The sequence below is a fragment of the Neophocaena asiaeorientalis genome, unplaced genomic scaffold (assembly GCF_003031525.2).
Source record: "Neophocaena asiaeorientalis asiaeorientalis breed wild unplaced genomic scaffold, Neophocaena_asiaeorientalis_V1.1 scaffold757, whole genome shotgun sequence".
Classification (NCBI taxonomy): domain Eukaryota; kingdom Metazoa; phylum Chordata; class Mammalia; order Artiodactyla; family Phocoenidae; genus Neophocaena; species Neophocaena asiaeorientalis.
Window position 1 is genome coordinate 828,123 of NW_020172686.1, and position 12,265 is coordinate 840,387.

The following is a 12,265-nucleotide window of genomic DNA, read 5'->3' on the forward strand; positions in this document are numbered from 1 at the left end:
CTCAAAGGCAGGAAATCACACATCCAGAATCCAATAAAGCTGTGACCAGATCCTCCTGGCCTCGTCTTCGGGGAAAGCATGTTCAGGCTCTTAAAAAGACAAACATGCAATGGCAGGTCTTTGCGCACGGGGTGTCTCTTTTGGTGTGCTTGGCCCTCCGTATCGCCCCTCTAGCCAGCCTGTGTGCAGTGTGTGGATGTGTCTGCTGCCCCCACGTCCAGCCAGGCTACAGTCATGTCTGACCTGGGGGCCAGTGGAGGTGGGGGACACACAGGCTGAGAGCGCACGAGGACCCCTAGACTCATCCCAGCATGTCCTTCAGGCAGTGCACTTACCAGCTTCCTGCAGGGCTCATCCCGGGCCCCAAACCTCAAAATACAGGAAAAGGCTCCTCCTAGACCCCAAACCTCTCAAGGAGGAAGAAAGCCAGGAGGGAGGCGATGAGAGTTGTACCCAAGGAAAACGAAAGCTGAGGCTGACACCAAAATGCCCGCCCAGGCCCTGGGGCTCTATTTCAAATGGGGATTGGGGTGGAGGAAGGAATTCGGTGCTGGGGAACGGGTGGACAGGGCAGGACGAGGTTGGAGGTGTGGGAAGCCAGCACTAGCTGGATCAGGCCTACAGGTAATCTGGTTACGGCCTTGGATGCCACAGTGGTCATTCCACTAAGCAGCTCTGCCTGGCCAGGCCCTGCTCTGAAGACACCACGACCTGGTTGGACGGTGGTTTCCCCAGCAACGGCTATGATGGTGCACAGACACGAGGAGGTATAGTCCCTCCCACAGATCCTTTCACCTGTGACCCCGTCGCTCCCAAAGTCAGAGCTGGCCTCCCCACCTGCCAACGAGACCAGCACCACTCACTGGAGCCACAAACCCTTGAGAAGCCCCCACCCAGCACCCCTGCAGATTCTCCTATGCTCGCCAGCTCCCTGGGTCACTCAAATGCCTGTGACATCCAGTTTCTGACTCACTCATAGACATCCAGCTCTAGTTTTAGAGAAACCAGCTTTTCCAGTTGGAGCTGGGCTGCAGCTCAAGAACCAGGGCCAGGGGCTCAGGTTTCCCATCCCCAAGCATGAGAGTGACCCTGGGACCTCCACCGCCCCAGATGCCCCCAGCCCCTAAGCTGGCCTCCGCTGGCGCCCCCGGCCCCGCTGCAGGAAGCACAGTGGGGTGGGGTGGGGGGTGAGACACGCAGCCCCACCTCCTCGCTCCTCCGTGCTCCCCTGGGACTTCTCCGGCTCTGCTTCCAGGAAGCGCCGTTAGCCCTCCTCCTCCCCAACTCGGCCCTAATTTGATTTGATCTCCATCTGGGGGCTGACAGGCTCCATCCCCTTCCAAGCCGAGTCAGATTTCTTGCAGTCACTGGGCCTGGATGCGCCTGGTGGGCAGTACCCAGGGGCCAACAAACCCAGACAGACAGACGTCAGTTACTTAGTCTTCTTTCCTTCCTTCCAGAAACCCAGGCGCAGTGCACATACACACACACAGTGAAAATTGTAGGAAATGTCAAAGTGTCAAATTAAAACGAAAATCCAACGTGTAAACTGACATAACGAGAACAAATCTAAACCAGGCTCCACAGCCAACAGTGGGGCCCCCACTGCCCACCCGTTTGGGGGTTTCTGAGTTTACGATCCAGGTTTGTTTTTTTTTTTGGTGGTACGCGGGCCTCTCACTGTTGTGGTCTCTCCCGTCGTGGAGCACAGGCTCCGGACAGGGAGGCTCCGCGGCACGTGGGATCTTCCCGGACCGGGGCATGAACCCGCATCCCCTGCATCGGCAGGTGGACTCTCAACCACTGCGCCACCTGGGAAGCCCCTATGATTCACTTTTAACATGTTTGTGTTCTCGCCAATTTGGCTGGTTTTCTTTTGCTTCCAGTTGCATTTAGTTAGAAATGAGGTGCAGAGTTGATCTTATGTTGTGGGGCTGCTGCTGGCAGAACAGAGCGAGAACTCATGCTCAGCAAAGGGTCCCCCAGCCTGGCCCATTCTCCTCTTTCAGCCCCACCCAGGAGGAGAAAACAGCACGGCCCACATCTCTGTGCCCCTCTGTTCAGGGCCCTGAACAAGCTGGTGGTGAGTGTCGCATTTTAAAGGGGGCACAGCCCAAGGACCCTCTCTGCCTTGGGGTCACAGGTCTTGTACTGATCCCTGAGGCTGAGAAGCAAGAACAGAACTGCCTCAATCCCGATAAAACTGCTGTTGCCCTTTTCTCCATCCTCTCCCAACCACTCCTCAGACCTGAAGGAAAGAACCTAGTCTTGCATGTGAAGAAATACTTCTCTAGAATCCAGGTGCTAACATATGATGTCGAAGTCCGCGATAATGGCGCGCCTCCTCCCTCCCCGGGGCCCTCAGGCCTCCTGCTGCAGTGGCCCCCTCACAGCACAGGCAGATTCAGAGGGAGAAGTGCCAGGCCCCGCTGCGGCTGAGCCCCAGCCTGAGACCCTCCCCTTCCTCAGCCTTCCCGCCCCACGCCCAGTCTCGCTGCTGCCAACGAGGTGACTACGCCATGATACGGACACTCCGGCAAAGGCTGCTCTGACTGGGAATCTCCACAGACAGAGGGGCCCAAGCCCCAGAACTCAGTGTGTGAGAGACGCCCAGGTGTCCACAGGTTCAGCCAGGGTCCCCAGGATGCGGCCCTCATGCCGCTGGCGTGGACTGTAGGACAGCCACCTCTCCCGGAAGCAAGGAACTGGAGAGCTGGGACTGCAGACTCCCACTCAGGTGCCCCTCGCCCTGCGTCTGGCTTCCAGCCACCCTCAGGGGCTCGGCTCAAACAGAAGACCTCCAAGGGCACCTCAGGGCAGGAAGTGGGCAGGAAGGGCCGGGGCCCTAGGGAGGGCCGTGCAGCAGCAGAGGGGTGTTCATCCAGCGAGAAAGCAGCCCTGGGACCCCTCGCTGGAGACGCTTCTTGGGCCTAGAGAGGGCTGCCCTGACCGAGGCTGGGGGCCCCAGGGAACCTGGAGGTGGAGCCACTTCTTGCTCTGGCTGGTTCACGCTTCTTCTGGGCTGCATGACCTGCTCCCTGAGGACTGTCTTCCTGGGTGCCCGTCTTGGATGTGGGTAGTCAGAGCAGAGAATGCGGACGCTGCCCAGCTTGCTAATGTCCCAGCTGGGGGTTCTGCTGCAGCAGCCACTCCAGGGTCTCCATGAGGTACGACATGCCATAGTGCTGGGCAATGTTCTGGAAGGTTCTGATCTGCTCCATGAAGACCTACAGGAATGACCAGTCACAGTGAGAACTAGTCCCAGAGGAGGCACAGAAATGCAAGGCCGAGACCCAGAAAGGGCCAATGGCCGAGGGGCAGCAGGGCTGGCTGTCCACGGGAGGCCCCACCTTGGTGTGGATGGTGAGGGAGAAGGCCCCGGCACAGCTACAGTACATGGCCATGTTGGTCTCCTTCACACCCCGGCACTTCAGGCAGATCTGCAATGAGAAGCAGCCCCAGTCAGAAGCCTCCCTGGCCCAGGCCAGGGCTGGCCAGTCGCTTGGCACCTGACAGGCTTCCCTCCCCCATGGCCTTCACCTCAATTCTGAATAAAATCTGAGACTTGATAATGGGCTTTATCCAAACATCCCAACTGCTTCCCAACACCCTCCCGGTGGACACCCTACCCTTGACTCTGAGTCTGGGGCTCCCCCATCCATCACACCAGGCACCAGCTGTTCCCTGCCTGGACTGCAACACCTTCCTCGGGTCTTTGCTGAGATGTTCCCTCTTGGTGAGACCACTCCTCCATCTAATGCTGAGAGCTTCCCTTTTGCTCACACACTGCCTGTTGGTTCTCTTTACTCTTACCATCACTTAGTTGTCCTGTTTACTGTGTATCTCCCTCCACTAGAATAAAAAAGGTCCATGAAGCCAGCACTTGGCCCCTGTACGTGCCTAACAGATGCTGTAGGAATGAATGAGTCACCTGGGCTCATGGCCAAGGCCTGACCCAAGAGGTGGTTACCTTGGAGGACCAGGTAACGACGCTGAGACCTGTGTACACCTCTAGTTTCCCGTGGGTGCGAACTGCTTATCAACAAACCCTCCACCAACTGGAGGGGCGGTCGGGCTGGGTGCAGAAAAGCCCCAGCACCAGGCCCCACTGCTCACCAGGTCCTGCAGGGTGAAGGCCATCAGTTTCTTCTGCAGGGTTTCCACCAGGGCCATCTCGATGACTGACGAGTCGTAGGCTACCTGACAGTTGGAGCAGAGCCACTGAGGCAGCACAGACCCATCCTAGGCAGAGAAGGAAAGGGACCAGGTCACCTTCCTCAGCCCCAGTATTGAGAAGGGATGGAAAGAGAAGAGCTCGTGGTGAGAACTGTGGTACTGCTTGCTCACAGCTCCAGGGCACACTCACACCACCCCTGTCATCACTTACGTGTTTACCAGGACAAGGCTCTGGCATGTGGCAGCTGAGTGGCCTGAAAAGGGTGTTTGTTTCTAATTCACATCAAAGCTAGCTGGGGGCCCAGTAGGTGTAGCCCAGTAAAGGTGGAGACTGGGGTCACTCGATAGGGAGTACTGCAGGACCCCCTGATCCACTGATGCCTGGATATTCTGACTTTACCAGCAAGGGGCCTGACGGAGCTGGCCCACCTGAGAGAAGGAGGGCTCTTTGCACAGGTCCAGGTCCCGGCAGAAGTTACAGCTGCGGCAGATGACCTCAGGGAGCACGTAGGAGCGGCAGGGGTCTCGGAACTGGGCCTCCTCTGAGAACTCGCCGACATCTACCAGGCGAAGCAGGTCTCGGTTTAGCTTGTTCACCTGGTTTGTGATGTTCGTGTCCAGGGACAGGACCTGCAGAGAACAGAGCCCACATCAGGGACAGCTCCCGGGGCCTCCCTGCTGCTGTTTGGACCAGAAAACCCCACAGCCAACTCTCTAAGCTACTGTTTCTCAGCATCATCTCAACTCTTCCTGCCTTCTGTACATCAGTGATTCCCCGACTCAGGGCCATAAGAGTGGCGTGGAGGCCCTGCCCCCAGGCCTTGTGGTCTCTGTCAGCTCCGTGGAACTCTGGGACACACTGAAGTGTGCTCTACGTGTTCTCCTTACTGGCTCCTTCTTCCTCAATGACAGGCAGTCCTAAGTCTACCAGAGCTCTACAGTCTCACTGCAAAGGGGTTGACTTCAACCTTCCACGGTGGGGGGGCTCCCAGGCCAGCCGAGAAACGCCTCTGCAGCACACGTGTGTGTCAGTGCCCACAGCGCTGGCGCTGGAAGTCGCTCCTGCAGAGCCACAGGAGACTCGTTAACCCCCATCTGTAAACAAGAGAAGACAGCACTGGCGTGTTTCACTGGCCTCTCCCAGCCCTACAACTCCTGTCCTAGCACAATGCCAAGAGCACAGAACCAGACACCACTTAGAAGACTTCTTTAGGAGGAGCGTTTATGGCCGATCTGAAACAAAGTGGGTGGATTTGCAAGCACATTTATCATGAAGATCGACAGCCTACTGGGCAGTATTGTTTAAAATGTATACATTATACATGCCTTTTACATAGGGAGAGACAGAAAAAAATGAAAGTGAATTTACCAAAACATTAAGGAAGAAGTAATGCTGATTCTACACAGTATCTTCCAGAAAACACAAGAGGGAGAACACTCCTAACTCATCTTGTGAGGCCAGTATCACCCTGATACCAACACCAGACAAAGACAGTACAAGACAACTACAGTAAAAAAAAACTGTCACACACACAGACTCAAATATCCTCAACAAAATACTGGCAAATTGAATCCACTGGTATCACGACTAAGTGGGATTTACCCCAGGAATGCAAGGCTGGATCAACATTTGAAAATCAGTGTAATTCACCATATCGAGACTAATGAATAAAAACCAATACAATCATCTCAATTGACACAGAAAAAGCCCTTAACAAACTTCAACATCCATTCCTTTCTTTTTTTTTTTTTTTTTTTTTTTGGCGGTACGCGGGCCTCTCATGGTTGTGCCCTCTCCCGCTGCGGAGCACAGGCTCCGGACGCGCAGGCTCAGCAGCCATGGCTCACGGGCCCAGCCGCTCTGCGGCATGTGGGATCTTCCTGGACTGGGGCACGAACCCGTGTCCCCTGCACCGGCAGGCGGACTCTCAACCACTGCGCCACCAGGGAAGCCCCAACATCCATTCCTGATTAAAACTCTCAGGATAGGACTTCCCTGGTGGTGCAGTGGTTAAGACTCCATTCCTCTGATGCAGGGGGCGCAGGTTCGATCCCTGGTCAGGGAACTAGATCCCGCATGCTGCAACTAAAGATCCTGCACGCAGCAATGAAGATCCGGCGTGCTGCAACTAAGACCCAGCGCAGCGAAATTAAAAAAAAAAAAAATCAGTGCCATTACGATAGCACCCAAACCATAAAAACCTGAGGTGCAAATATGTGCACTATTTTTATGCTGAAAGCTCCAAAAACACTGATGAAAGAAGTCAAAGACAACTTAAATAAATGGAAAGATATAGTGGCTCATGGATTGGAAGCCTGAACATTAAGATATCGATTCTCCCTAAATCAATCCAAGACTCCAAACAACTCCAATCAACAATCCAAGAGGATTTTTTTTTTGGTAGAAATTGATATGCTGATTTGAAATTTATAAGGAATGGCAAAGGAACTAATAGTCAAAATAATTTTGAAAAAGAAGAATAAAGTTAAAGCATTCACACTACCTGGTTTCAAGACTTATTGATAAAGTTACAGAAATTTAGACAGTGTGGTATTGGAGAACAGACAGATATTCAGATTGATGGAGACCCAGAAACAGACCCACACACATATATATGGCCAGTTAAGTTTTGAAAAAAGCACAAACATATTTAAATGGAGTAAGGCTAATTTTTTCAACAAATAATGCTGGATAATTCGATATGTTTATGCAGAATATGAACCTCAATTTATAACATGCACATTGCACAAAAATTAACTCAAAATGAATCACAGACTAAATATAAAACCTAAAACTATAAAACTTCTAGAATCTAGAAGAAAACATAAGAGAAAAACTTTGTGACCTTGGTTAAAGCAAAGATTTCTCAGATATGACACCAAAAGCTCAACCCTTAAAAAGTGACAAATTAGATAAAAGTTAAGACCCTCTGCTCACTGAAAAATGGAATTTTGAAAAGGCAAGCCAAATTCTGGGAGGAAGTATTTGGAAATCACAGATCTGATAAAGGACTTATATACAGAATATATGAAGAACCCTCAACACTCAACAATAAGAACAACAACCCTGATTCACTTTGCTGTACACCTGAAACTAACACAGCATTGTAAATCAACTATACTCCAATAAAAATTATTTTAAAAAGAAACAATTTTTAATAATGAGCAAAAGCTCTGGACATTTCACCAAAAACACATGGAGAGCAAACAAGCACATGCATAAAATCTCCACATCATTAGCATTAGGGAAATGCAAGTTAAAACCACAATGATATACCACTACACACCTATCTGGACAGATAAAATCTTGAAAATCAACACCACCAAGTTCTAGCGGGTTGTGGAGCAGCTGGACTGTAGCCATACACCGCTGATGAGAGGCCTGAAAAGTGGCAAAACGGGGCCACTTTAGAAACAAGCACGACATGACCCAGCCAGTCCCCTGCTAGGTTTCTATCAAGAGAAATGAAACTTATGTTCACCCAAAACCTTCTCTATGAGAATGTTTACAGCAGCTTTACTAACAGTCACCAAAAACGTGAAAACCACCTGAATGTCCTTCAACCGGGGAACTGCGGTTCTCCCACACAACAAGGGAGCAAAAGACTCAGCGATGGAAAGGAACGAAGCACTGAGACAAGCAATGACATGGAGGAGCCCCAGGTGCATTCTGCTGACTGAAGGAAGTCAGACCTAAAAGGCTACATGACCAACCATTCCACTCGTGTGACATTCTGGAAGCGGTCACAACGCAGGGACAGATGACAGATCGGCGGTTCCAGGGCTGCAGGCGCAAGGAGCTGAGCCCGAGGGGAAGCGCGGGATAGTCTCTGGGGTGGTGACCCAGGCGCAAGGAGCTGAGCCCAAGGGGAAGCGCGGGGGGAGTCTCTGGGGTGGTGACCGCTGTGTACCTACCTGGCTGCTGCTGACCAGCCCTATCCATGTGTGAAAACTCGAGAGACTGCACTGCACGGAGAGTGTCTTTTACTGCATGCAACTTTCAAAAAGTAAATGAACATAGGGACAGACAGATCAGAGCGTGCCAGGGGTGGGGGACTCTGGTTCTGTATCCTGAAGGCGTGATTGGGTACCTCATGGAATGCACACTAAAATGGTGAATTTTCCTGTATGTAAATTATACTTGTTCTTTTAAACATGTATTTATTTCTTTACTTGGCTGCGCCAGCTCTTAGTTGCGGCATGCAGGATCATTGTTGCTGCATGTGGGATCTTCAGTTGTGGCACGTGGGATCTAGTTCCCTGACCAGGTACTGAATCCGGGCCCCCTGCACTGGGAGGGCAGAGTCTTAGCCACTGGACCACCAGGGAAGTCCCTGTAAATTATACTTTAATAAAAATAAAACTTAAAAATTCTGAAGTCTACCAAGGAATTAAAATGGTACACTAAACCATTTCTTCACCACAATCAGAAGTCAATTGATCACTGTGAAACTGTGATTTGCTGGGAGGTAATTTAACGGACAGTAAAATGCTCCGTAAGGGATGACACCGGCTGGGTCCTCATCTGGTAATATTATGCCATCGTTTGATGCAGCCTGCCTTTCCCAGAAAGGCATTTAGCATCCGAGCAAGCTCTCCTCTTAGGTTTCACAGCAGCCCAGACGTTTTGGGAGCCCTGTCCAGTTCCTAGTCTGGCCCACCAGCCCCACGTGATCCATGAGCACCTGCCGTTCCACTACTCACCTTTCACCAGCACCACCAGGTCATCCCTCCGCAGGGTCTCTGCATCCCCTCTGCCCATGGCCAGACCCTCTTAGCCCCAGTGGTCTCATTCTCAGCCCCAGGCCCCATCAGAGGGCCTTCCTCACCTGCCCCGCCCCTGAGCCCACCTCTCAGCACCTGTGCTCTCTGAGCTCACCTGTCCCTCACTGACTTGTGCCCCCTCAGTGGAGTGAGAACAGAGGTCTTTCCCACAGCGGCTGCATGGAGTGGGCGCAGTGGGTGTTTCTGGAAGAAAGGAGTGACCTGCACACACGTCAATGGGAGTGTCCTCACCTTGCACACATATTTGATGAACTCCAGAGCGGGGTTATTGAGGAGCAGGTGAGAACCGGGGAGGACAGGAAACATTTCTGAGAGCTCAGTCGAGTTCCGAGAGCCTGTGACTTTCTTCTGAATCTTCTGTGTGATGGTGAAGAAGTTCTGAGTGAGTTCGTTCGCCACATAATCTTGTGAGAAGGTGATCATTCCTGGGAAGAGAAGCAACACGATGCCTGCTCCCTATTTTGCACGGCGATCGCGACACCGAGGGAAGGACCCCTGAGGAGCACACAGTGGTGGCCCCCTGTGGAAAGGGCGCTCACCCGGAAGGGCTCCGGCCTCTCCCTGGGCCTCCTGGGAGAGCTGGCTGGCCCCCCTCCTCCTCACAGGGGTGCTGCCCGGGGCGCTGCGCCTCAGCTCCTCCTTCATGCTGTGGTACACGGCCACGATGTATGCTGCAGAGAGAGGGAAGGCTCAGGCCACAGGCCCCGAGATTTGCCATTGCCGCCAACATCCCAGAATCCGGGGGCACCCTGTGGCTAGTCACACTGCCGGCCAGACTGGCTGAAATGTCATTAGTAGCAATGATTCTATTTGCTGCACTAAGATGAGCCAAAGTCAATCAGAGAAATGGGGACACGCAGGGCACTCGCTGACGCCCAAGCTCAGGCAACACGTGTCAACCTTCACACTGGACGGCAAGACAGAGGGCTCGCCTCGACCCCCAGACACAGCACACTTCTCCAAAGTCTCCACCAGGCCCACACATTCCAGAAGAGAACTTAAGAAAGCAAAGGGCTCAAAGACAAGTCGACAAAATATAAATATAAAATAACCACAACGGAACTACCTGTCGCTATGCACGTGGGTGCACCTATGTCTACGTCTATGAGTCTGCTGACAATTTATGATTTAATTTATGATGCTCTTCATCAACTGTTCTAATGATTAGCTCTGAATTATACCGGGTGTTTAATCTACACACTTCGTTTACACATCAAGCTAAATAATTTGATTTGTAACGCTAAACCTTTTTCTTCGTTTTTAAAAATTTTGTTGGAGCATAGTTGATTTAAAACGTTGTGGTACTAACACTAAACCTTCAGACCCAGATGAAATACAGGAGTTTCTTACACCATAAGTTGAGCCTCAAGGACCAGCCAGTGGGGCAGTCGATTCAGGAAGTGTCTAAACTTTTCTACTTGGGGTTTACCTTGATCACTGTACGTGCACGCGCACAAACCTCGGGGGCAGGGCCACGAAGCCTTCGTGACGCCCCGGGAAGGGCAGCCTTCCTCACGGTGAGCTTCTGTGAGGGGCCGAGGGTCTCCTCCCCGCCTCTCACAGTGCTGTGCAGCCAGGGCGCCCCTCAGGAGCCCCCGACTCTGGGCGTGCTCCCACCAGGGCCACGTTATTCCCACTGCGTGGCTCAGGCACTATGGAGCGTGTGGACGACTCACCTGAAACGATCATGAGGAAGTAGCTCTGGCAGGAGGCTGCCTGCGGCAGGAACTGCAGGATATTCCAGCTGTTTTCCAGCAGGTCCTCGACATCCAGCTCCTGTGCACCTCCCTCCTCAGGCTCCTCCTCAGGCTCCTCCCCCTCTGCTCTGCCCTCTTTGGGGGAGTCTTGCTGGGACACAGAGACAACCCCAGTCACGTCTGTGCACAGCAGCACCGGCCAGCGGGTGCCCTGTTCACCACCCGAGCCCAGGTGAGATTCCTGCGGGACGGCTTTAAGAATAAGGTCATTTATGGAACGTGCCTGGTGCACAGAAGCACTCAGTACACAGCTGACTGCTACTCTCGTTTGCTCTTTCAGAGGATTCACTTTAAAATTATTCAACTCCCACCTCCCAGGAAGGCAAGAATGTTCAACATCTGAACTCTGACGGCTGCCATCCTTCAGAGCAGCAGCCACCACTGCCTTCCCTTGATTCGTCTACATGGCCTGCACTTCCTTCTCTCCCATCGTGGTCTCAGTGGCCCTCCCAACCCCAGCACCAAGGGCAGCCTCTGTTTCCTACCTGCTCTCAGCAGCACGGCTCCTTCCTGCTGGGGCCACTCTCCCTTTGATGCCTGAGGCCCCATCCCCCCAGTTCCCCTACCCACTGGCAGCTTCCTCCATGGGGACCTGCCCTGGGGGCACTCAGGCCTCTCAACCCACGCTCACCCCCAGGTGTTCTCACCAGCCCCAGCTGCCAGGCTCAGCAGCTGGGATGACCCCAAGTTCCCACCCCCAGCCCCTCCCCTGACGCCCCTGCCACCACCTGACCTCTGCATCTCCACCTTGTGCACGTCAAGCAAACATCAGGCTCAGCAAACACCACACGCCGCAGCCAAGCACAGCTCCCCTCTCCCCATACTCGCTCTCCTGCCCCGTCCATCGGGGTTCACACACCCAAGCACAGGCCCACCTACAACCTACTCGCCCAGACATCGCCCCTGTGCCCCCGGACGTCACCCCACATTCATTCTGCTGGCCCATCCACTCCACCTGCAATGCCCACCGGAGTCCTTCTCCCTGACTCCACCCTGCCCCACATATCCTCCCCTGGGCCGACACTAACCGGGCTCCACTCAGACCTTGACCTCCTGCGGTGCTGTCAACTCAGGATCCAAGTGGAAGTCAGACCCTGACAGTCCCCCACTCAGAATCTCCCCATCACTAAAAGCCAAGTGTCCATCACAGCCCTCAGGCCCAAGTGGCCTGGCCCCGGCCAGCTCTCTGCCCACACCTGTGACCACTGTCTCTGCTTGTCCCGTAACTCACGGCAGCCTAACACTGCAGTTCCGTCACTCCCTCAGAGGACTCCTCGACCTCCCCATCCAAATCGGCCCCTCCCCCGTGGCTCACTCTCTATCTCTACCCTGCTTTTTGTTTACTCCGAGCCCTCATCATTGCTGACACTGGCGTATACATCTACTTGTTTGCTTGTTCGTGATCCTTGCCCTCACAGACTCCGTGAGAGCAAGGACTACATGACCAGGGCCTAGAACTGTGTGCCTGGCACTCGGCCTGTGACCCTCAAGTGTGCACTGAAGGGACCAATGTGGACCCCTAAAGTTGCTTCAGATTCCAACCTCTG

The 12,265-nt window shown here is 53.3% G+C and overlaps 1 protein-coding gene across 1 annotated transcript in view; it reads right to left on the reverse strand.

Moving 5' to 3' along the window:
- Nucleotides 1–1,303: 1,303 nt before the first annotated feature.
- POLE (DNA polymerase epsilon, catalytic subunit) overlaps nt 1,304–12,265 on the reverse strand; it is a 56,107-nt gene continuing 45,145 nt past the window's right edge. Inside the window, exons 43-49 of the mRNA XM_024739880.1 lie at nt 10,638–10,809; nt 9,501–9,632; nt 9,193–9,386; nt 4,606–4,806; nt 4,117–4,242; nt 3,351–3,440; nt 1,304–3,227 (exon numbers count right to left, since the gene is read on the reverse strand). Of these exons, the coding sequence (XP_024595648.1) occupies nt 3,114–3,227; nt 3,351–3,440; nt 4,117–4,242; nt 4,606–4,806; nt 9,193–9,386; nt 9,501–9,632; nt 10,638–10,809 (1,029 nt within the window). The 3' untranslated portion in view covers nt 1,304–3,113. The remainder of the gene's footprint in view (nt 3,228–3,350; nt 3,441–4,116; nt 4,243–4,605; nt 4,807–9,192; nt 9,387–9,500; nt 9,633–10,637; nt 10,810–12,265) is intronic.